We start from the raw sequence: 24,654 nt of genomic DNA on the forward strand, positions 1-24,654 counted from the left end.
AAGCCAGACGAGATGGTAATAGGCCAGAGGAGACAAAAGACAGCTGAGATTAGGTGTGAAGTGTACTGGCAGGATAGGAGACAGCTGCCAGGTGGGAGAGAGAAACAAAAGGGAAGGGGGGGCGGGGGGGAAAGGAAGACCCAAAACAAAGGGGTGGGAAAAATTATAAGTAAAAAAGTAATAGGGGCCGAGGTTATGATCTGAAATTGTTGAACTCGATATTGAGTCCGGAAGGCTGCAAAGTGCCTAATCGGAAGATGAGGTGCTGTTGTTATTTTGGATTTCCAGCATCTGCAGTATTCCTTATTGGATTTAAGTACAATAGAATTCAGTTAATGCGATTGATCGATCCAGAAAACAACACAAGATGAGCACTATAGCACAAGAGAAGTACCCCTCATTGCACCAGTCTCAAATGTGTTTTTAGCTCCTTCATAAAATTCTGTTTAAAAGTTTACAAGCTGAGAAAAGGTATAGATTTTAAAGAACAACTCAAGATGTCCCATCTGGCATGATAAGACACTGCAACGCAGATGGAATCAAAGCCCACGGGCCACAATCCTGCAGGCTATGCCAGGGTCATGCTTACAGGTTAGGTCCAGCGCTGATCCCGCTGGAGGTCACAGGGTCAATGGGGGGACACGTCACTTACATGGGGCTGGCAGGCCCTAGTTCCACCATGGGCACATTTCCCAGTGCCCACCTGTCCCATCAGGCTGAAAAATTCCCTGCTTGCCCCTCACCAATGGGTGGGAGGGTGCCCAGTCACCTCACCATCCCACACCCCCCTTGCCCAGAAACCCCAGCCATCACTTTTTTTATTACAGAAAATCTCCTTTCTTTAGGGCTCAAGTTGCTCCTTTGGCATGTTCTCAGAACATTCCAAAGCGCTTTACAGCCAATTTATTACTTATGAAGTTTAGTCATTATTGTACTGTAGAGAAATGTGGACAGCAATTTGCCCACTGCAAGGTCCCACAAACAGCAATGAGATAATGACCAGATAATCTGTTTTAGTGATGTTGGTTGAGGGATAAATATTAGTCAGAACATCGGGGAAAACACCCCACTTTTCTTTGAGTAGTTCCATGGGATCTTTTGCTTCTACCTGAGAGAGCAGACGGGGCCTCGGGTTAACATCTCATCCAAAAAGATGGCACATCCGACAGTGCAACGCTCCTTCAGTGCTAGATTGTCAGCCTTGATTATGTGCTCCTTTCTCTGAAGAGGAATTTGAACCCACATCCTTCTGACTCAAAGGTGAAAATGCTACCCACTGAGACATGCTGAAAGCTTGAACCAAGCCTGACGCTTTGATAAAAAGCAGATAATATCATGTTGAAAATTGTTTTAATATTGCACCGTTAAATAATTGACCACTATCAGTTTTGACAGCTTCTCAAATTCTATGAACAGCCAGTACCTTCTCCAGATTTGGGCTTGTTGCTGAAACAGATGGCAATTTTAGTATTTCAGCTATCTTGACTAATCATCAATGATCACAGGCAGGTACTTACCATGTGTTCTGTAGCAGATAACATACAATTAGCATCTCCACTGGTTTTTCAAGATCTGGCTTTATCAATCACATTCAGTATTGCTCTAAGACGAACAGGATTCCTAGGCACTCAGTGTTTGATATTTTTCTTGGTGTCTCAGTACAACATAAGAGAATCAAAAGATTATGAGGGAGTGGGGGATTAAATTTACTCATCCGTCCCATGAATGTGGCATGAATCTGGCAGAACAGCATAGAAATAGGCAGCGAGCAAGGAGCTGGTGGGGCGCCCGAGATGCCCCCATACCAGCATGGGCTCCTGCTGGCTCCATACAAATGAGGTGCATGCTCATTGACAACATGTACTCTGGTGGGTCAGTGCTGGAGCACACTAGCCCAAGGATTTTCAGAGCCTTAGTCTTTGAACTGCTGAATGGCTTTGTCATGTTTGGCTTACCATTGGAATTCTGCGATTTGGAGGAGGGGACCGAGTGTAACATATGAAAGTTTGCAGATGATACTAAGATGGGAGGGAAAGTAGTGAGTGAGGAGGACATAAAAACCTGCAAGGGGACATAGACAGGCTAAGTAAGTGGGCAGAGATTTGGCAGATGGAATACAATACTGGAAACTGTGAGGTTATGCACTTTGGCAGGAAAAATCATAGAGCAAGTTATTATCTTAATGGCAAGAAACTGGAAAGTACTGAAGTACAAAGGGAGCTGGGGGTCCTGGTGCACGAAACTCAAAAGATTAGTATGCAGGTGCAGCAAATGATTAAGAAGGCCAATGGAATGTTGGCTTTCATTGCTAGGGGGATAGAATATAAAAATAGGGAGGTATTGCTTCAGTTGTACAAGGTATTGGTGAGACCGCACCTGGAATACTGCATACAGTTTTGGTGTCCATACTTAAGAAAAGACATACTTGCTCTCGAGTCAGTACAAAGAAGGTTCACTCGGTTAATCCCGGGGATGAGGGGATGGACATATGAGGAGAGGTTGAGTAGATTGGGACTCTACTCATTGGAGTTCAGAAGAATGAGAGGCGATCTTATTGAAACATATAAGATTGTGAAGGGGTTGGATCGGGTGGATGCGGGGAGGATGTTCCCGATGATGGGTGAAACTAGAACTAGGGGGCATAGTCTTAGAATAAGGGGCTGCTCTTTCAAAACTGAGATGAGGAGGAACTACTTCACTCAGAGGGTGGTAGGTCCATGGAATATGTTGCCCCAAAAAGCTGTAGAAGCTACATCATTACATAAATTTAAAACAGAAATAGACAGTTTCCTAGAAGTAAAGGGAATTAAGGGTTACGGGGAGCGGGCAGGAATTTGGACATGAGTCTAGGTTCGGATCGGACATGGCCCTGTGGGTAGCGGAGCGGGTCCAGGGGCCGTGTAGCCTGATCCTGCTCCTATTTCGTGTGTCTAATTCTGTTAGATTCAGGAGATGGCTCTGTGATAGTAGATAGGCGGTTAGGATCAGATCAGCCATGATCTTATTGAATGGCGGAGCAGGCTCGAGGGGCCGATTGGCCTACTCCTGCTCCTATTTCTTATGTTCTTATGCATCTTTCGCTGTGAGAAGTAGCAGTGGTTCTGTGATTGTTGCAAGGTTTGTGTTCGAGCACTCTACTTGGGACACCTCTAGTGTGTTTTTCAGTTCATTGGTTCCTCACACTGGAGGTTGTCTACTGGATGGCTACCAACCTTTTTTAGAACAGGTTGCCTAGATTCATCGGTGTAGTAATTCACTTGTGTACACCTTAGCTTATCACTGACACTTTCATTCAGTTGGTAGCATGCTTACCTCTGGGTTACAAGGTTGAGGCTTTGGGCCTCACATTAGGACTTGAGCCCAAAATCTAAGTTAATACTCCAGTGAAGTGATGGATTGTGAGGGATGACATTCCTTGATTAAAATAGTAAATTGAGGCCTGTTGTGCCATACCTACCAGGAAAGGGTGAACAGGCTCGGGCTCTTTTCTCTTGAAAAGAGAAGGCTGAGGAGTGACTTAATCGAGGTCTGTAGGAATTAACAAATTCCAACGAATAACTGAGATCGACACAGGAGAGCAATTAATCAGGTCTTTACTCAAAGGAAATGCCACAGGGACTGCCTGGGCAGCCCCGTGGTTTGCGACGTGACGTCATCGCATTTGCCCGCGTTGTCCTGCGCTCTTAAAGGGGCCACGCCCCGTACATGCAAACCCTATATACAAAACACAGTAATGCCTAACACAATGGTACAGGTTTAGGCTGGTGTTAGAACATCGTTAGAGAATTATATACAGTTATCCAGAGTCATTCAGTGGTTCTGCCACATGCGCCCCCCCCAGAATTTGCTTTAACAGACAAAGTCAAACAGTGAGGGGGTCTGACAAGCCTGTCAGAACGACTGCTGTACTCTCGAGGCGGAGACTGCTGGGCGGCTGGCAGTTTGGCGGGTAGTCACAGTTGATCTGCCTTAACGACGATGGGTGGCCGACCCCGTCTCGGCGGTTGTGCTGTCTCGACGGGGCGGCCAAGGTCTAAATGCGCTGGCTTTAAGCGGTCGACCGAAATGTGGTCCGGTTTGCCACCGACACCTACCGTGAAGGTTTTGTCCCCTGTTTCCAACACGCGGAAGGGACCGGTATATGGGGCCTTGAGCGGATCCCTATGTGCATCATGCCGAATAAAAATGTATTCCGCCTTGTGAAGCTCCGTGGGAACATGTGATCTCTGCGGCCCATGGTGCGAAGTGGGCACCGGTGCGAAACATCTGGCCGCCTCTTGGTGACTAGCAAGCTGGGCAGACGCGGACCATGGCTCTGTCGATGTTGGTAGGAAGTCCCCTGGGGCTCGCAGAGGCTGACCATAGACAAGCTTCGCTGATGAAGAGTGAAGGTCTTCTTTGGGGGCCGTGCGAAGGCCCAACAGGACCCACGGTAGCTTGTCTGCCCATCCAGCGTCCTGGAGGCTGGCCCTCAGGGCGGCTTTCATTGAATGGTGGAAGCGTTCGCAGAGGCCATTCGCCTGTGGGTGGTAGGCTGTGGTGCAGTGTAATTTGACACCGAGTCCTTGGGCCACTGCATTACAGAGTTCGGAGGAGAACTGCGGTCCCCTGTCCGACGAAATATCTGCGGGCACTCCGAAACGGGCGATCCAGGAGGAAATGAACGCCCTGGCCATGTCCTCAGAAGTAGTGGATGACAGGGGGACCGCCTCTGGCCATCTGGTGGTGCGGTCAACCATGGTCAGGATGTGTGAAAAACCATGGGAGGGTGGGAGTGGTCCTACCAGGTCCACGTTGACATGGTCAAAATGTCGCTCCGGAACAGTGAAGGCGGCCAACGGAGCTTTGATGTGGCGCTGTACCTTAGCCTTTTGGCAGACCACGCAGGTGTTGGTCCAGTCGCAGACATCTTTGTGCATGCCATGCCATACGAATTTCGCTGACATCAGTTTCTGAGAGGCCTTCATTCCAGGGTGTGACAACCCATGTATGGCGTCGAACACTTTGCGGCGCCAGACGACCGGCACGACAGGGCGAGGATCCTGTACGGAGATGTCACACAACAGCGTGGTACCTGCCGAATGGAACTTAACATCGGCCAACTGGAGGCCAGTGATGGCCATTCTGTAAGCCTGGACTTCCGGGTCTGAGGCTTGGTCCGCTGCTATGAGTGCGTAGTCGATGCCCAAATGAACCGTATTGACGATCGTGCGGGAGAGGCAATCTGCCACCAGGTTGTCCTTACTGGCCACGTGCCGTATATCCGTGGTGAATTCGGATATGTAGGCCAGTTGACGTTGCTGTCAGGCTAACCACGGTTCGGTGGTCTTGGACATTGCAAAGGTCAGCGGCTTATGGTCCACAAAGGCGGTGAAAGGACGTCCTTCCAGAAGGAGCCGAAAATGGCGGATGGCCAGAAAAAGGGTGAGCAACTCCCGGTCGAACGTGCTGTATGCTCTCTCGTTCTGCCGTAGTTGACGGCTGAAGAATGCCGACGGCTGAAGAATGCCAACGGCTGCCACGTCCCGTTCACCCACTGCTGTTGCACGGCACCGACTGCGTAGTCCGACGCATCGGTGGTGAGGGCGATGGTGGCTCCTGGCAGCGGGTGCGCCAGCATGGTGGCGTTGGCTAAGGCGCTTTTGGTGTCGGCGAACGCTCGGGCCATATCATCCGTCCAGTCTACTGGGTCCTTGCCAGTCTTGCCCTTGAGGGCCTCGTACAGGGGCTGCATGAGTAGTGCCGCCTTAGGCACGAAACGGTGGTAAAAGTTTACCATGCCTAGGAATTCCTGCAGGGCCTTTATGTTCTGCTGGCGTGGAATAGATGTCACCGTCTCTGCCTTCGAAGGTAAAGGAACCGCTCCCTCTGAGGTGATGCGATGCCCCAGGAAATCAATTTGGTGCAGGCCAAACTGACACTTGGCCGGGTTGATAATCAGGCCGTGTTGGCTGAGGTGTCGAAAAAGGGTGCGTAGGTGACAGGTATGTTCTTCCTTGGTAGGACTGGCAATTAGAATATCGTCCAGGTAGACGAAGAGGGATTTGAGGTACCGCAGCACGGAGTCCATCAGGCATTGGAAAGCCTGGGCTGCGTTCTTTTTTTGTGAAAACGTTCACAAAAACGGGGTCACCAATGTAGGAATTAACGAATTCCTACGAATAACTGAGATCGACACAGCAGAGCAATTAAACAGGTCTTTACTCAAAGGAGATGCCACAGGGACTGCCTGGGCAGCCCCGTGATTTGCGACGTGACCTCATCGCGTTTGCCCGCGTTGTCCCGCGCTCTTAAAGGGGCCACGCCCCGTACATGCAAACCCTATATACAAAACACAGTAATGACTAACACAATGGTACAGGTTTAGGCTGGTGTTAGAACATCGTTAAAGAGAATTATATACAGTTATCCAGAGTCATTCAGTGGTTCTGCCACAGGTCTTTAAAATTATGAAAGGTCTTGATAGAGTAGACACAGGGAGAGTGCTTCCACTTGGGGGGAAGAGCAAAACTAGAAACCATCAATATAAGATAGTCACCAAGAAATCAAATAGGGAATTCAGCAGAAACTTCTTTACCCAGAGAGTGGTGAGAATGTGGAACTCACTACCACAGGGAGTGGTTGAGGTGAATAGTATAGATACATTTAAGGGGAGGCTAGATAAGCATATGAGGGAGAAGGAAATGGAGAGGGTTGTGTTGATAGAGTTAGATGAGGAAAGGTAGGCGGGGGCTCGAGTGCAGCATAAATGCCGGCATGAACTGGTAGGGTTGAATGGCCTGTTTTTGTGTTGTATATTCTATGTACAGTAATTCTATGTGCTGGTTCGAGTACATGTTGAAGATCCTCTGGTACTATTCAAAGTAGACAGGTATTTCTCAGTTTCCTGGACAATGTTCCAACCTCAGCTTATGCCACCTACAGCGTAGCTTCAGTGGTTGCTCATTTCATTGACGTTTGTAGAAACTTGCCGTGTACAAATTGGCCGTCATGTTGACCAACAAAGTAGGAGACAGTCACTGTGCTTAAATAATTAATTTTAAGTGAAGTGTTTTGGGATGTTTTGGAGAGACGAGTGCTTTGAATCAGCTCTATTTCCTTAAAGCGATGCTCATGTGTAATGGTTCTCAAGCACCGTGAAACAAACACGACTTTCACTGGTACATCTTCAATCTGTTGCACAGTATTCACATCTTCTCGTGTACACAGGTCGCCTATTCACCAGTTTCCTCCTTTATAGGATTCAGAAAGTTCATCTCTTCTAAACTATTATTGACTGGCTACTGATTTGGCGAGTTTTGCTCTACTGTTCATTGCCTTGCTTCTGTAGTTTCATCTTGTTTCCACTAGTGGGGAGTCCAAAACTACTAGTCATCAATATAAGATAGTCACTAATAAATCCAATAAGGAATTCAGGAGAAATTCCTTTGCCTAGACAGTGGTTAGAATGTGGAACTTACTATCACATGCTTTAGTTGAGGCGAGTAACATAGATGCCTTTAAAGGGAAGCTAGATAAGGAATAGAAGGATATGCTGATAGGATGAGATGAAGTAGGGTGGTAGGAGGCTCGTGTGGAGCATGAACACCAGCATAGACCAGTTGGGCCGAATGGACTGTTTCTGTGCTGTAATTTCTATGTAATCTCAGATATCTGCTTCTTTGTCTTCACTAAAATAAGTTCACTCTCCAACAGGATCCTCTTTTGTTGGCCATCCTCCATTATGTAAATATCTACCACCACAGAAAAAACACTCTGTTTTTTGAGCTTTTATGACCTTTTGCTTTCCATTGTTCAACATTTGACTTCTTACCAGGACATTTGGTTCAGTTTCCACATCATCTGCCTTGCTGTATGATAGCTCAGTTGATCACGTAGCACCAACACTCAGATTAATTTTGTTCTCCGATATCTACATTCTGGACCTTGCGCTTCGCTGCTAACGGCCCTGAGTTGAGTAACAACACTAATCAACTACACGTTCCATGCAGCCCAACAGAAATGGATTGTTTTGTGTGTGGTATATTTCTAGGTTGTGAACTGATTTGCTTAGACGAGTGGAATGCTCAATCTCTCCCAAATTAGTCTGAATGTCCAAACACTCTTGGAACACCTCGCCATAATGCAGCAGTGCTAGAACAACAACAACAACTTGTATTTATATAGCACCTTTAATGTAGTAAAATGTCCCAAAGTGCTTCACAGGAGTGTTGGCAAACAAAATTTGACACCGAGCCACATACAAAGATATTAGGACAGGTGACTAAAAGCTTGGTCAAAGAGGTAAGTTTTAAGGAGTGTCTTAAAGGAGGAGAGATAGGTGGAGAAGCGGAGAGGTTTAGGCAGGGAATTCTAGAGCTTAGGACCTAGACAGCTGAAAGAACAGCTGCCAATGGTGGAGCGATTAAAATTGGTGGTACACAGGATGACAGAATTGGAGGAGTGCAGAGATCTCAGAGGGTTGTAGGGCTGGAGGAGGTTACAGAGATAGAGAGAGTCAAGGACATGGAGGGATTTGGATGTGTTTATTAGAGAGAAGGGACTGAGGAATACAGTGAGTAGGTGGGGCTGACAGCAATTAAAAAAAGGTAATTTTTAAAAAACTAAATGCTGTTTCTAAATATAGTAGTGTTGCTAAGACATCAAAACAGGTTTTGGGGTATGACAGCCTAATGGTTAGGGTACTGGACTAGCAATCCAGAGGTGATGAATTGAGATCCCACCATGGCAAATTGTGAAACTAAATTCAATAAATCTGGTATTATTTGTGGGCTAGCACCAAACAAATGAAAGCTGCAAAATTATTGTAAAACCCCAAATGTCGCACGAATATCCTACAAGGAAGGGTACTCACCACCACTATCCATTCTGGCCTACATGTGACTCCAGTCCCATACTAGATACTCTTATTGCTCTCAGGGAAACCAGACGGACAATAAATACTGCCTTGTCAGTATTGCTCACATCCCAAAAACATTTTTTATTAAAAAATGTGCGAAGATATGAGTTATAGACTTGATTTTGCAGCAAAGATTGACTGTTGGATTTAAAATAATGTTTCTTACTTGCTATCCGTTTAAAGGTTTTTCTGCAGCCAATGAAACTATTATCAGCAAAATTCAAACAAAATGTCATTAAGCTGTGAAAGTACCAATCTAGCAGAGACCACTGCAGGCTATTAAGATCCCTATAGTACATCACAATGACTGACTGGCTAATAGACTATAAGACAGGTTCAAATCAACCAAAGGAAGTTGAGCAAAGAGTTTCCCTCATGGATAACAAATAAAAGTTAGAATGAAATGAGTTTCAGCAGTCTGCATACAGATGTGAGGATGATCTTCTAGTATATAGCTGCCATGACTAGAGCACCCAATAATCACAATCTGTAATCACGAGACCACCTGCTTCCACCACCGTAACATTGCCGGTCTCTGCATCTGCCTCAGCTCATCTACTGCTGAAACTCCCATCCATGCCTTTGCTACCTCTACACTCAACGACTCCAATGCTTTGCTGGCTGACATCCCACCTTGCGCCCTCCATAAACTTGAGCTCATCCAAAACTCTGCTGCCCGTGTCCTAACTTGCATCAAGTCCCATTCACCCATCACCCCTCTCTTGTGACTTGGTGTCAAATTTTGTCTGCCTATGCCCCTGCAAAGCGCCTTGGGACATTTTACTACGTTATTGGTGCTTTATAAATGCAAGTTGTTGTTGTACTTTGAGAAGCACAGGATGGAAAAGGGCCAAGTGACTATTTGTAAAGGCCAACAATCTTTCTTTAGGGTTGTTATATTTTGGAATGGGAAATAAAAGCAGGCAGGAAATAGCAAGTAAATAATAAATTATATTGATAGTATCTCCCTATCTCTGCAATCCCCTCCAGCCCCCAAACCCTCCAAGATCTCTAATTCTGGCCTCTTGAGCATCCTGGATTTTAATCACTCAACCATTGGTGGCCGTGCCTTCAGCTGCCAAAGCCCGAAGCTCTGGAATTCCCTCCCTAAACCTCTCCACCTCTGTTTCCTCCTTTAAGACAGACGTTCCTTAAAACGTACCTCTTTGACCATGCTTTCGGCCATCTGGCCTAATATCTCCTTATGTGGCTCAGTGTCAAATTTTGTTTGATAACGCTCCTGAGAAGCACCTCAGGATGTTTTACTATGTCAAAGGTGCTATATAAATACAAGTTGCTGTTGTTGTTATAGTTGTCATGATTTGTTATTTGTCCCTACTGTAACAAACTGATGAATTACTGAGCGTCTACGTAAGGGTAAAGACTCCTTAAAAAAGTATGGGGTGAATTTCCTTGGGGGTTCTCCCACTCAGCCACCATAACTTTAGCAGGAAAGCTACTGACACCCTGGAGAAATTGTTTCAGGGGTTTCTGTGGCTCTTCTGCTCAAGTTACGGGAAATGTACGGGAGAACTCGTGGCGAAATGAACCCCCTTGGTTTCTGAAAACCCTGACAACTGAGCTAATAATTGCAACTGCAGCACAGGTCACACAGAGACAGGCTCTACTCTTCAACATTGCTTTACTGACCATGGCCCTCTGCGTAAAACTAGTCCTGACTGAAACATTTGAATCGCTGCAGTCCGTGTGGTGAAGAGGTGAGAGCGCCTCCGAGTGGTGATTTTGCCAACCATTAGCAATGCCATATCCATGTTGTAACTTGGTCGCAGGTGTCCTTACTGCAGGTGGCAAGGCTCTGCAATTGACTCTATGCGACCTCTGAGAGCAATGAAACTGTTGTCCTCAGTCTCTGGCAGGTATGTGTGCATACGTGGCCTGGTGCACACTAATCCTCCTGGCATGCCTTCTTTCATCTCGTATCACCTCAGTCATGAAATATTATATTTGAGGCACTTTAAAAACAAACTTAAGCAATTTTTATTTTTAAAAGAGCTCCCTTTTTTCCTCACAAATATATTAATCAAAATTGTGGGAGAAATGTCTAATAAAAATACTGTACTGAAAGGTGCTAAAGTCACCGCAAGAGAAACTTCATGTTAATAGTTTTTTAATCAATTTTTAAAAATTGTACTAATTATCCACCTGCGTATAGTTGACTGGTAGACTAGGCAATTGGGGGAGTCAAAAGGCTGGGTTCAGGGGGGTCGGAAGGCCGGGATTGGAGGGCCGGAGGGGGGGGTCGGAGGCCGGTGGCTGGGGATCTGAGGCCTCGTGGGGAAGGTCGGGGGTGGGGGAGATCAGAAGGGCGGGGCAAGTGTCCGATCGTGGGGGGGTTGGTGAGGCAGGAACTCTAGATCCAGCAGGTAAGTGGAAAGGCACTTACCTCCTGGATCCAGCAGTCCTCGCTTCCATTCAACTGCCGGGTTCACCGAGACCTGGGAAACCCGGCCGCCCAGTTAAATTTAAAATGGAGATTCAAAATGAGCCTCATTATAATATTTAAAGTACCAACCCGCCTCTTGGGAACGGGCTGGCCGCCTGGCCACCTCCCCCGCCTCCCCCCGTCCCGCATCCATTAAATCCAGAAGTGGGCGGGTTGGAGGCGAGTTGGGGTCGGGATTCAGATTTCTACAACTTTAACTTCCCTAACCCGTCTGTTTTTTGGGGTTAAAATTCCCCTCAGTGTGTGAGTGGGTATCTGATTATATATACATATACACACACATTTTATTTATAGAGACAGAGAAAGAAAAAGGGAAGCAGAGGGTACAATGGGAAAGATGGAAACTCTCCAAGGTGCATAGAGAAAGGAAGAGAGTGAGAAAGCATGAAAAACAAAAAGAAAATAGGAGAGGAAGACAAAGCATGAGAGAGTAGGGAACAGAGAGACAGCTGCAGAAAGAGATAAGATAATTTTTAATGCTTGTCTATGGACAATACTACAGGAAATCAAGTAATACATACTCACAATATATGCAAGAAAAGGCACATACCTGAAAATTGTGGTGGGCAAGCACAGTCATATCCTTGTCCATCAAGTCCTTCCTTCTTGTCAGCACAAGTACCTCCATTCAGGCAAGGTCTCACAGAACAAGCATCATACTCTTCACAGAGAAAGCCAGTGTAAGGATGTTGGCAGTGGCAATAATAAGCTGCCTGCCAAGGTTGTGTTTGACATTTTCCATGACCTGAACAAATCATTGCATCGTGGAAAGCTCTGCAATGTTCTGGCTTAACAGTGACATTAATCCGAAGGCCAAGTGTACATAATGGAGGTCCATCATCCTGGACTTCTACAAGAAAATGTGTTCCAGCAGTCAGCCACTTGGGGTCAATCTGCTGGGTGCCTTTTGCTCTCCAACCAAACAAAAGTTGAGTGTTTGGAAAGCCTCTATTAGCACAGTCAGCAAATTCTGCCTCTGAAACGTTCGCCACGTTCATTCCATGTTTCTCAAAAGACAGATCCAGGGAAATAAAAACATTGACCCCTAACTGCACTTCTAACGGGCACTTTTGGGCCAAGTTAAAAACCGGATTGCTGGAAGAAATACTCCATGTGCTAACATTCCAGCATTCTGCGTAAAAATCTGAGCATACGTTCTGGGTCAGTGTCCAGTTAACATGGATTTTTTCAAGGTCTAGATACCATTCAGTAACTTTATCCCGCTGGCAAATTGTTTGTCCATTCACCTTCCAGTTTGGGGATGAATGCAAGATAGAAACTGCAGTTATAACTTTGAAGAATGCAGCGGCTGTTTGAATCATGTGGGCTCCAGTATTGGTTGTCATGGTTTCTGATCAATAAAATCGAGAACAATACAAACTGTTTTCCCACATGCTCAGAATTTTCCTTTAAACATAGTCAAACCGTGACAGGCAATGATGAGAATCAGTACGTGATCTGCAACTGGGAGTCCTCGCATCTGTCTCTTAGTCCAATAGATTGGAATATGATGTACTTTCCTCCAAGGTACTGACTCTAATATTCCGTTTGTTCAAATTCACCAGGAGGATTGAAGTGAGCCTGAAGAAAAAAAAAGGAAATAAAGTCATTAAAGCACATGAACAATCACTCTGAAGAAGTATAGGGTCTTAATGATCCCTCCTTGAAGCAAGACTGTGACATTTGCACTGGATTCACATTCCCCTCATTTGTGCACAGCAGGGGACAATACATTCACATTTGTCCTGCTCTGTTCTATAACTCTTTCATTTGTTTTCATTACCCGACACATCTCTGCATATAAAGCTAAGCAATTTCTGAGAAAAAAATTAAGAGCACAATAGGTCATGAAATATCTCCAATCAAAACGTTAAAATAAAACATTGATTACATAATCAGAAAACAATGGAGCTGGTGTGATTAGATTTGAAACTCAGTTTCTCATAACTCGTGAAGATTATTTCCCGAAAGGCTTCCCATCACCCTCAGCATTCGCACAACGATTGTCGACCACTGGATTCATTCAGCAAGGAGCAATTATACATTTGTCAATACCGACACAAGCTCATACATTGTCATACATCTGATGGAGGTTAGACTTTATGTCAGTCTTCCCAACCAAAATGATAAAAAATCAATATAGCACAAGGCTTTTTTTTTAAGGGATAAGTTTTTTTTTAAATCAAGTTTTGAATTTTCATTCTTACTGATTTATAGCTGGAACTCAGGTGATAATTTGAGAGATTTGTTTCCAGTTCAGCTGAAATCAAAACATCATAAGCTGCATGTGGTGTCATTTAATTCGGAGAGCTGTCTGCGGAAATCCAGATAAATGGCTGCATTGTTATAATATCCTTTTAATGAGAAATAATGATGACAATTAGGTACTAGAAGTATATTTTTATATAAAAGTAGCACTCTGGTTTGGTTTGCAATAGAACATTTGTCTTCCCTTGAGAAGGCCCCAGTTTTTATTGATACTGAAACTTGAATGTCCTCCGAGGATAGTTTGTGCTGCTTATTGGCAGGCTCCTCAGATAGAATGGCCCATAATGGCAGATGATTTGGGGAGTGTGCTGCTGTACAATGTACATCTCCCCTGCTGGCTGATAAGAGTTCCAAAGACATCAACATTGCAGTAAAACAAAACTGGTTCCTCTTTCAGTTGGGTTGATAGTACATAGATGGAAAGGAATTCAAATAGAACAAAGAAAAATCATATCTCCCTCCCTCCTTCAAACAACGTTTCATTAAAGAATATGGCTGAAGTAATAAAACCTACTTGCTGAAAAGAAATGGGTAACTTGCACTTTAAACGAGGTAGCACACGCACGTTAACTTTTGAAAGTCAGATTTGTTCCCCATTTCCCACCTTATCTTCTCCACACCCTTCATTAGCAAAGAATATGGGAGGGTCAGGGTTCAGCTACCATTGCCCATTCCTCAAAACCAAAGCATAGCTTGAATGCATAAAGCCAACTTCTTATGTATTTGCCTTCCTCAGACAACAATGTGGTGTTCCATCCAATAGCCTGGTTGAAATGATTGAACATGATCAAGTAAAGTCTTTAAAATCTTGGGTGGAGGATTTCATATATCTAAGCAGATTAATTAATTAACATGAGCACAGAACTAGAGGATACGGGTTTAAAATGATCAAGCCACAAGCAAGGCCATAACTATATGTTATGTATACGTGGGGTTACGGGGATAGGGTGGGATATGTGTTGGTGTAGGGGTTACGGGGATCGGGTGGGATATGTGTCGGTGCAGGCTCGATGGGCCGAAATAGCCTCTATCTGTACTGTGAGGTTTCTGTGATTCTGTGATTCTGTGATATATGGATGGGAAAGGGAATGAAAGGGAATGGTGGTTCATGCTGGAGAGGGAAGTACATCTTTGGAAATTCATTCTAAACAGAAAAACACCTGGAATTCCACTAGGGTTCTCCCAGTCTCCAACCTTAACTCGGCAAAAAGTTGGCAGAACGCCCAGAGAAATGGCATAGACGGAGCTTGGAAGAACCTTTGTAGAGGTTCGACCCTAAAAGCTTTTAAACACTGAAGGGAAACAGCAAGCTTCAAAATCATAGAAGTTAGGTGAGAATTTATTTTGTTGTTACAGAAAAAAAATCTGTAACCATTTTCGTGTTATCCACCCATTTCTCCAGTTGCTCTCCCAATCCCTTTCCCCATCTTCCCTCCTTATTCCTCTTTGAATCCTCCTCCATTGTCCTCCACCCTCTAATTCTGCTTGACCAAAAAACAACAAATAGTTCTTGACTACGCATGTGCAACACCACAGGACATTGACTAGTGTATATATATATTTCTGGCTAGGGTTGTCTAAGGGTGAAGAAAAACGGGAATCAAAAAGTCTTACTAGAAGGAGGAAACAATTATGTCTGTCATCGTCATCTGAAAACAAGAACTGCAGCCAAATAGTTGAGAACAAGGTTTAGATATTGACCTCACCCCTCTCTATCTCTGTAACATCCTTCAGCCCTGCAACCCTCCAAGGTCTCAGAGATCCTCTAATTCTGGCCTCTTGCACATCCCTGATTTCCTTTGCCCCACCATTGGTGGCCGTGCCTTCAGCTGCCTAGTTCTGGAATTCCCTTCCTAAACCTCTCCGCCTCTCTACCTCTCTCTCCTCCTTTAAGATGCTCCTTGAAGCCTACCTCTTTGACCAAGCTTTTGGTCATTCTTCTGTATATCTCCTTATGTGGCTCAGTGTCAAATTTTGTTTGAAAACACTCGTGGAAAGCAGTTATAGGCACTATATAAATGCAAGTTGTTGTTGTCATTGAAACTGCCAAAGTAAGCGCTGACCTCTTCATTTTCTTTTACATTTCTCTCATGATGACATCTTGGGACAACTCTGAACTCAAGAAACCTGCATTTCAGTCTTGAAATTCTCCAAACCACAACATCCATAAAAAAATTGTCCATCTTTCCAGGCATATTTATTTAGAACCTGAAATGTGTGCAGAGGCTGAGAATAAGAACCTGTCGCTCAGCCTTCCAGCCCACATTTAGTGGGTCAGTTTGACTGAGAAGAGTCCTACAGCAACGCAGATACAAGGATCATTTTTTAAAAACTGATTTTATATGTCTTTGTAAAGCTTGAAGCTGATGCCTATTGTGAAGCAGTAGGATCACGTAAGGTTCTAATCTACACCTGGCACACTTTGATCACAGCGTCAAGAAAGCAGCAGGCTGCTATAATGGCAGAATCTACAAGGGGAATAAAAAAGTAATATAGGAATCATCTGCAGGCAGAAACCATCGGAACCTACCATCTGTGAAGTATTAGATTTACTGGAAATGAATTAGAGGAGAATTAGGAAACAATGAAAGACTCCAGCATCCCACACACATTCTGCACCACAGTTAATAGTTTCACACTATGGCAGAGGGTGGGAGTGAGGCATTAACAAGCTGCTCTCCTTTCAGTTTTCATTCCTTTGGCATGCAATAAAAGTGTTTTCCTCATTCTTCACTATTGTTAGTTTACACTTTCTTTGTGAACAAGATTAAAATTTTATGTAACACATTGCCCATCTATTATTTTCTGCTTATACCATCACACAACTGGTCTCCACACTCTCCAATCGGAAACTAAATGGAATGACAACTATTGAAAAGGGAGCTGGATGAAGTCCTTACTGTGACTAACATCACAGCGTACCAAAGGTAGATGGGGTATTGCGCAGTGTGCCTGCCAGTCACTGTCATCTTTTGGAACATTTTTGATCACCTTTGAGGGTTGGAGAGGAATGTCTCAGACCCACCCCCCCCAAACTGTCCTATTTCTTTTTTCCACCTCTTCCAGGAAACTGCAGGGCTGGCTGGTGGTGTTGGTGAGGTGGGGTGGGCGGGGAAATGTTTTTTTTATTCGTTCCTGGGATGTAGGCGTCGCTGGCAAGGCCAGCATTTATTGCCCATCCCTAGTTGTCCTTGAAAAGGTGGTGGTGGTGAGCCACCTTCTTGAACTGCTGCAGTCCACGTGGTGAAGGTACTCCCATGGTGCTGTTAGGGAGGGAGTTCCAGGATTTAGACTCAGCGACTATGAAGGAACAGCGATATATTCCCAAGTCAGGATGGAGGGGAACATGGAGGTGATGGTGTTCCCCACCTTAAACAATGTAGTACCATAGTACACACCGGTGCACCTTGGCTGCAGTGTGTACTATGGTCCATGATGAGCTTAAATTCCACCATCACAGTGTGGGACAGGCTCGATGGACCAGCTGGCCTCCTCCTGTCCACTGTTTTCACATGTTCGAAGCGTGATTCCAAGCCATGAGATTTAGGTCATATCAAAAATCTTCTCAATGCACTTTTCCTGAGAATTAGATGACAAAGAAAATACTGTTTACAATGGGCCGGATATTCCAATCCCTACGGGTGTGTACAGGCTGTGTATGCACCTGTAGGGACATTGGAAATGCCGGTTTCGGGCATGCGAAGTGCATGCGCTGAAAACCGGCATTTCCGATCTGTCAGGAATGCTCTTGACAGGTCGAACACCTGCCCTGGAGAAGGGCCTCTGCGGGCAGAGTCTTCCGATTTCTGGAGACCCTGCGCCCGCAGAAAACCCTTAGAAAAGCAGGTGTAAGGTTTGCTTTTACCAGGATGAGAGTTGAAAAAAAGTTTTTAAAAATGTTTCACTCATTTATCATTGAAAAGTACTTTAAAAAGAGGTAAGTTTATTTTTAGCCCCGTAAAAACTTTAATTATTTTTTTCAAAAAATTAAATTTTTGTTTAAAATATTTAATTTATTGTAATTTCAACCAATTTTAAAAAGGTGATGATTTTTTTAAAATGCATTTAAAGTTTTACTATGTTTTTGGGGTGATCTCCATTCATATATTTGACAGGTCCATCTGTCAAGTGTATGAAGGGAGATTCCCTTCTTCTATTGGCTCCCCATGGCTCACGTGATACCAGGGACGCTTGCGAACCACATACACCCCTGGGATACCTGGGTCCTGCGCACTTGGAGTTGGAGAGGCCCAGGATTGGAACTATATGCACCTCGGGAGCCCTCAGGTAAATGCGTAGATTTTTTCCAGATCGGAGGCCTCTGCACGCGGGAAGCCTCTGATCGGAAAATACGGCCCATTATCATCATCAGTAATTGTGCATAGCATAAACTTAAATCAGGTTTCCTGCAAATCTATAATTGGCACCCACCATTGACTAGAAATAAATTTAAAGGCTCTGATTTTCCTGGATATATAATGACATCTGAGATTAACTTAATCAGCATTCTTCAAGTTGAACATAAAAACAAAATGCCTGATAGCATTCAAAGCTGCGTATGCAAACAAGAAATTTAATTTCCTCTGCTGTTTGTAATGGCAAAATACATTATTGAGTAACTTTGAGCCAACAATAGCAATTGTAATTAAGTTTTGTGAAACCTTAAAGACCTCTCATCAACCGAGTGCATCATCAGATCTCACTTTATTAAGATCAATAACCATATCCATAAATATCACACATCATTAGCAAATTCTTATAATTTTTTTTTATTTTGGCTCTAACTCTGTCACAGCAAAGTCACCTATCTCCACAGTTGAGAGTTAGCTAGGATTCAATTTGATTCTCTTCACTCTTCCCCAGCATCTCTTGCTGAACATATTCAACACTAGTAATCATGTGTCTGCTCAGTGGGCTGGGGACGGCTAAGGGATTGGAACATTCCGCAGATTAGCTCTGTTGATGATGAAATTTAAATGCAAAACCCCCACCATCACCATCCCGGGGGTCACCACTGATCAGAAACTTAACTGGACCAGCCACATAAATACTGTGGCTACAAGAGCAGGTCAGAGGCTGGATATTCTGCGGCGATTGACTCACCTCCTGACTCCCCAAAGCCTTTCCATCATCTACAAGGCACAAGTCAGGAGTGTGATGGAATACTCTCCACTTGCCTGGATGAATGCAGCTCCAACACTGAAGAAGCTCGACACCATCCAGGACAAAGAAACGCGCTAGATTAGCAGCCCATCCGCCACCTTAAACATTCACTCCCTCCACCACCAGCGCACTGCGTCTGCTGTGCGTACCATCTACAAGATACACTGCAGCAACTCGGCAAGGCTTCTTCGGCAGCACTTCCCAAACCCGCAACCTCTACCACCTAGAAGGACAAGGGCAGCAGGCGCATGAGAATGCCACCACCTGCAAGTTCCCCTCCAAGTCACAAACCATCCTGACTTGGAAATATATCGCCGTTCCTTCATCATCACTGGATCAAAATCCTGGAACTCCCTCTCTAACAGCACTGTAGGAGTATCTTCACCTTATGGACTGCAGCAATTCAAGAAGGCGGCTCACGACCACCTTCTCAAGGGCAATTAGGAATGGGCAATAAATGCTGATATTGCCAGTGACACCACATCCCAAGAATAAATGTTTTTTAAATACTTAAATAGTTGATGCCTCCACATCACAAAACATAGAAATAAATAGAATATTGAATTCTATTCAAAAAAAGCACACACACAGGCTTTTTGTTTACAATTTAGAAATCTCCAGATCGCTCATTAAAAAAATGGATTCTGATCCAAAAACCTGCATGATGGAACCCCGACTGTTTAGGAGTTCATCACGTGGCCTACTTAGCTTAATTTGGAAAAAAAAAACGCCACGAAATCCTATAGTAAAACTCGAAGTTGTTGGCTGTAGCAGAACAGCAGTCAAGTGATTTCACTCTTCTTTTGTTAACAAATGTTTCACCTGCAAGGGATTCTGGACTTGGACTTGTTTGGGATGGCACACTGCAATGTTCCTCCTTGAGGAAGTTAAGTGGAAATTTAATAGAAGTGTTCAAAATAATGAGGGGTTTGATAGAGTAGATCGGGAGAAACTGTTTTCATTGGCAGGAGGCTCGGTAACCAGAGGACACAGATTTAAGATAATTGGCAAAAAAGCCAGGGGTGAGATGAGGATCAGATTTTTTACTCAACATGTTGTTCTGATCTGGAATGCACTGACTAAAAGGGTGCTTGTAGCAGATTCAATAGTAACTTTCAAAAGGGAATTGGATACCTAATTATAAAGGAAAAGTTTGCAGGGCTATGGGGAGGACCAGGGGTATGGGAATAATTGGTAACTCTTTCAGAGAGCCGGCTCAGGCACGATGGGCCAAATGCCCTCCTTCTGTGCTGTATGATTCTATGATGACTTAGAATATCACTGACCTGTCCTGTACATTAAAACCTGCGGTGATGCATTAGGACTGGCAATGAGATTAATCTTTTGGTGATAATAAATGTGCAACATTAAGCAAAGCCCAAACAGTGTTACTTAGCTAATGGATCAAAATTCTATAAAAGCCAATTCTCCTTCCAGAAAGCATCGAGTTTACTATTTAATACTGTTGTTACCAATGTCAAGAGGTCTGCATTGACAATTCATTACTCTTTATTCCAATACTCTCATGACTGGCTTCCTAACTACCACCCTCCGTAAACTTCAGCTCATCCAAAACTCTCCGACCTCACACCAAGTCCAGCCTATCCATCAACCCTATGCTCGTTGACCTACATTGACTCCCGGTCCGGCAATGACTCAATTTTAAAATTCTCATTCTTGTTTTTGAATCCCTCCATCGCCTCACCCTTCCCTATCTCTGTAACTTCCTCCAGCCCGGCAACCCTCTGCACTCCTCCAACTCTGGCCACTTGCATATCACTGATTTCCTTCGCTCCACCTTTGGCGGCTGTGCTTTCAGTCATCTGGGCCCTAACCTCTGCAATTACCACCCTAAACCTCTCCGACACTCTACCGGCTGGATTTTACCAACCCCGGCGGGTCCATGGTGGGCAACATTGGTGGCGGGTCGCGGCCACGCTGCTGGCTCCAGCCTGCTCTGTAGAATGATTTTACTGTGATTGGGCTTGTTAAGCCCGCCCAGCACGTTTGCCGGCCAATTGAAGGAAGCAGGTCTGATGACATCACTTGATCATCAGTCATCAGCCAGTTTCCTTAAAGGGACCATGCGCAAATTGATTTTGACATTTGCGCAGTCAGTGTTCTACATCATTGAGGTGCTGCAAACACCGACAATCACTGCACAGAGGTGCACGGCTAAACCCAGGCTCTCCCATGACTCTCTCCATTTGCTTATGGAGGGAGTCAAAGCATACAGGGTGGTTCACTTCCCTTGCAATGGGCAGAAGAGACCTCCCCCCAGCCTGTTTGCACATTGCACAGAAAGACACAAGCAGGGATGTCTTCAGGAGGACCAGGCTGCAGTGGCACAAGCCTTTCAATGATCGCAGTAGTTCATGAAACATTACTGCAAAGCCACACTCAACCTCATCCCGCTGTGCCACTCATCACATCCCCATCACTCTACCAAACAGTAGCAGTATGTTTGTGTGTGCGTGCTAGGCCGTTGTAGCAGAGCCTGGTCTCCAATCATCTTGGATCCCCTTGTCATTGGTCCAAGACCTTGCTCTGTCAAGCCCATGTGGTAGCTGGTGTGCAACGCCACCTCACGTTAAAAGAATTCACGCACAGGCATCTTCCACCCTTTAAAATGAAGTTTGAGACCTGGAACATCAGGACCCTCATGGACAACCCCAACAGGGACAGACCGGAACGCCGTACTGCTATCGTTGCCCGGGAGCTCAGACGTTTCGACATTGAAATCGCTGCCCTAAGTGAGACCCGGCGGGCAGGGGAAGGCCAGCTCAAGGAGCAAGGCAGTGGCTACACCTTCTTCTGGAAAGGCAAACCTGAAGAAGAACGCCGCCTCCATGGGGTAGGTTTCGCCATAAAAAATGAACTAGTTGGACATCTCAGAGACTCTCCTGGCAGTATAAACGAGCGCCTCATGACTCTTCGGCTAACCCTAGCCCATAACCAGTGCGCTACGGTCATCAGTGCGTACGCCCTAACACTGGAAGCCACAGACGAGACCAAAGAGGAATTCTACACCAGCCTCGAACAATCCCTGTCCTGAGTCCCAACGGGTGGCAAGCTGATCCTCCTTGGCGACTTTAACGCCAGAGTTGGAAAGGACACAGACCTCTGGGGAGGTGTGATTGGCAGAGAGGGGGTAGGGAAAGCCAACTCCAACGGTACCCTCCTCCTGACGAAATGCTTAGAACATGGTCTTGTCATAACCAACACCTTATTCCGTCAGAGAGACAAGTACAAGGCTTCATGGCAGCATCCTCGCTCCAAGCACTGGCATCTGCTGGACTACGTCATCATCAGAGCGAGGGACTGCAAGGACGTCCGCATCACCCACGCCATGACAGGAGCTGACGACTGCTGGACAGACCACCGCCTAATCCGCTCTGTCATCTCCATCAATGTAGCCCCAAAACAGCGGCGGCAACAGAAACAATGCCGCAGGAAAATCAACGCTGGAGCACTCAAAAACCCCGCTAAGAAAATTTTTAAGTCATCCTCAGTTCCGAGGGACTGTCTAAGAAGATCACTCTGCCTTCCCTACACTACTCCTGCACATACTTACTCACATCAACTATCCTTGCACCTCCACCCATCCCTCTCTATCTCCATTATCACTTCCACATCTCACTAACCACCCCTCATACTCACCCTCATCCTAGTGCAATCATACCAACTAACAACACACAAGGATAGGCACTTGGGTGTTTTATGCAATGTTCATGTAATGTTTCTGTTAATGTGATGTCAAACATTGAAACTTTTACTTTCAACACTTTCCATTCTTGGAAAAATTTGTGTGCACCTTTAGAAGTGACTTAGTGAGTTGCAGTGAATGGTGAGACATAACGGTACCTCCCCCCCCCCGCCCCCCCCCCAGCAATGGTGATAAGTGTGAAAGGAACGGCTTGGGCATTGTAGGGATGCTTTATGGTGTTGGTGTAGTGCCAACCTGGCGCATCATGTGGCAGCCAGGGTGTACAGCGTCAAGTGAAGTAAATCTGGCCATGGTGAGGCCATCCCTAGCTTCCCAGACAGCAATGTGTTTGGGTGCTGATGCCCTGTGTCCGGTCAGTGCAGCATCAGCTGATTGCGGAGAAGGTTGGTGTTGTTGCTGGTGCTGCTGGTGTGCCTGGTGCTGCTGGTGTTAGGGCTGATCATGGTGGGATTCTGAGGACCAAGGTGAGTTAGTTTCCAGGGCACCGATGCTGAGGGAATAGATGGCAGGTGAACTTGAGATGACAGAAGCAATCTGTCTATAGTGAGAGAGGTTGTTCGAATGAGGTGACACTGGATAGAGAGTTGCTCCAAACACTTGCAACCTGCATAAAGCTCAATATGTCTTCCAAATGCAGTAAGTAACAGCTTCTGAGCTTGGAAAGTGAACAGCTGAGAGATGAGAGCTTTTATAGCACATTTGCAGCTGTCAAGTAATGAGATAATTCCATGGCCATTCAACTCCTGCCCTGCTTATCTGACATGATCCCCGAGCAGCGTAGACCCCGTGGGTAACCTGGTAAACTCTGAAGGTGAGCTGAAAATAGTTCTTAATGCTCTGTTAACAAGGTCATAATGACCTTAATTGTCTCCCCCGCCGCTGCTTGTCGGGTCTGCTCGGCGCTGACAGACCCAATATTTGGGAAAGGTGCTAGGCGGCGGGTTAACAGTAGGCTCCGGACCCACATGCAGGTGGCAGACTGTTTCTCTCCTGTGAATCGTCTTGTAGTGACTGCTCAATTTCAGCCGAGCAAATCTGGAGAGATGGTTTGGAAGAGTGAGAAAAAAAGCAGCGAATTCCTGAGATAAAGTCTATGATGGGACTGGGTTGAACATAGCTTGTGCTTGTTTTCATATGTTCTAGTCAATCAACTCATGTCCCTCAGTGTGATATTTCTTTTTCGCTCAATGCACCACACCCTCATCACTCATCTACCAACAATCTCTATCAATCAGGATTCATACCAAACATTCATATGCTTCATCTCACCCTCACATTGCTGCAAGCCTCACACCAACATCTCACAGCTTGCACACACTGCCACCTATTCAACCATGACAGCTACATCAGCCAAACAGATTGCACTACACTCACTGACACATTTCCCTCCCTCTTGCAGGACAAGGTGGCGTATAATCGGAGGCAGCAGGAGATAACCGGAGGGGGACAGGTACACCTGCACACCCTAACCCTCAGAGGAGACGGTGCTGACCATTATTGGGATGGCCATTGCTGAGGCCATGGGCCAGCGGCGGGGCTGAAATCATTGAAGAATACGGTAACCTCATACCTAATCCTCCTTTACACATTCCACTTCCACCTCATTCCCACACCCTCTTCTAATTTTCAAGCTGCACATCGTGTAAGTATGCACCTCTTACTTTCCCACCCTCCGGCCCCTCCCTGCACCACAACCTTACCCTTGTGCCTTTTTCCTTTCAGATACCTAAGAGGTGCAACCTTGGCAGGCAGTGCAGGAACACCAACAAGAGAATGTTGAGGAAGACACAGCACCGTCACTTGATTTTACACTTGCAGCCATCAGCTCAGATACTGACACTGCATGTATCCTTGCCCCCTGCTTTGGCTGCAGACCACGTACAGATCCCGTTGATTGAAGTCATGATCTGCATACTTTTGGTGGACATTCACTGCACGCGCGATTATGCCTTCACCAATATGCTGTCCAGCGCGATTCGTTCCACAAGTGCGCGCATGCATATCGGACGCCATTTTGGTACCCAAACGGCACCCATAGCACCCAAATAACGGGTGCTACCAATCCCAATTTTGTGCCCAACAGCTCATGCTGAGGTATCTGAAAGGAAAAAGGCACAAGGGTAAGGTTGTGGT

At 45.5% G+C, this 24,654-nt stretch overlaps 1 protein-coding gene across 10 annotated transcripts in view; it reads right to left on the reverse strand.

The window, feature by feature from the left end:
- Positions 1 to 24,654, reverse strand: part of LOC147112361 (protein eyes shut homolog) — a 2,879,641-nt gene that overhangs the window by 1,793,497 nt on the left and 1,061,490 nt on the right. For 8 of the 10 annotated variants that reach the window (XM_085996552.1, XM_085996551.1, XM_085996550.1 and 5 more), the window contains one exon: positions 11,914 to 12,944. In XM_085996552.1, coding sequence (XP_085852678.1) covers positions 11,914 to 12,709 — 796 coding nt within the window. In that variant the 5' untranslated portion in view covers positions 12,710 to 12,944. Of the gene's footprint in view, positions 1 to 11,913; positions 12,945 to 13,570; positions 13,718 to 24,654 lie in introns of all 10 variants that reach the window. The other 2 variants (XM_085996547.1, XM_085996546.1) reach the window with 1 other exon arrangement.

The sequence above is a fragment of the Somniosus microcephalus genome, chromosome 9 (genome assembly GCF_052327205.1).
Source record: "Somniosus microcephalus isolate GS21.2 chromosome 9, FLI_Smic_1.0, whole genome shotgun sequence".
Lineage (NCBI taxonomy): Eukaryota > Metazoa > Chordata > Chondrichthyes > Squaliformes > Somniosidae > Somniosus > Somniosus microcephalus.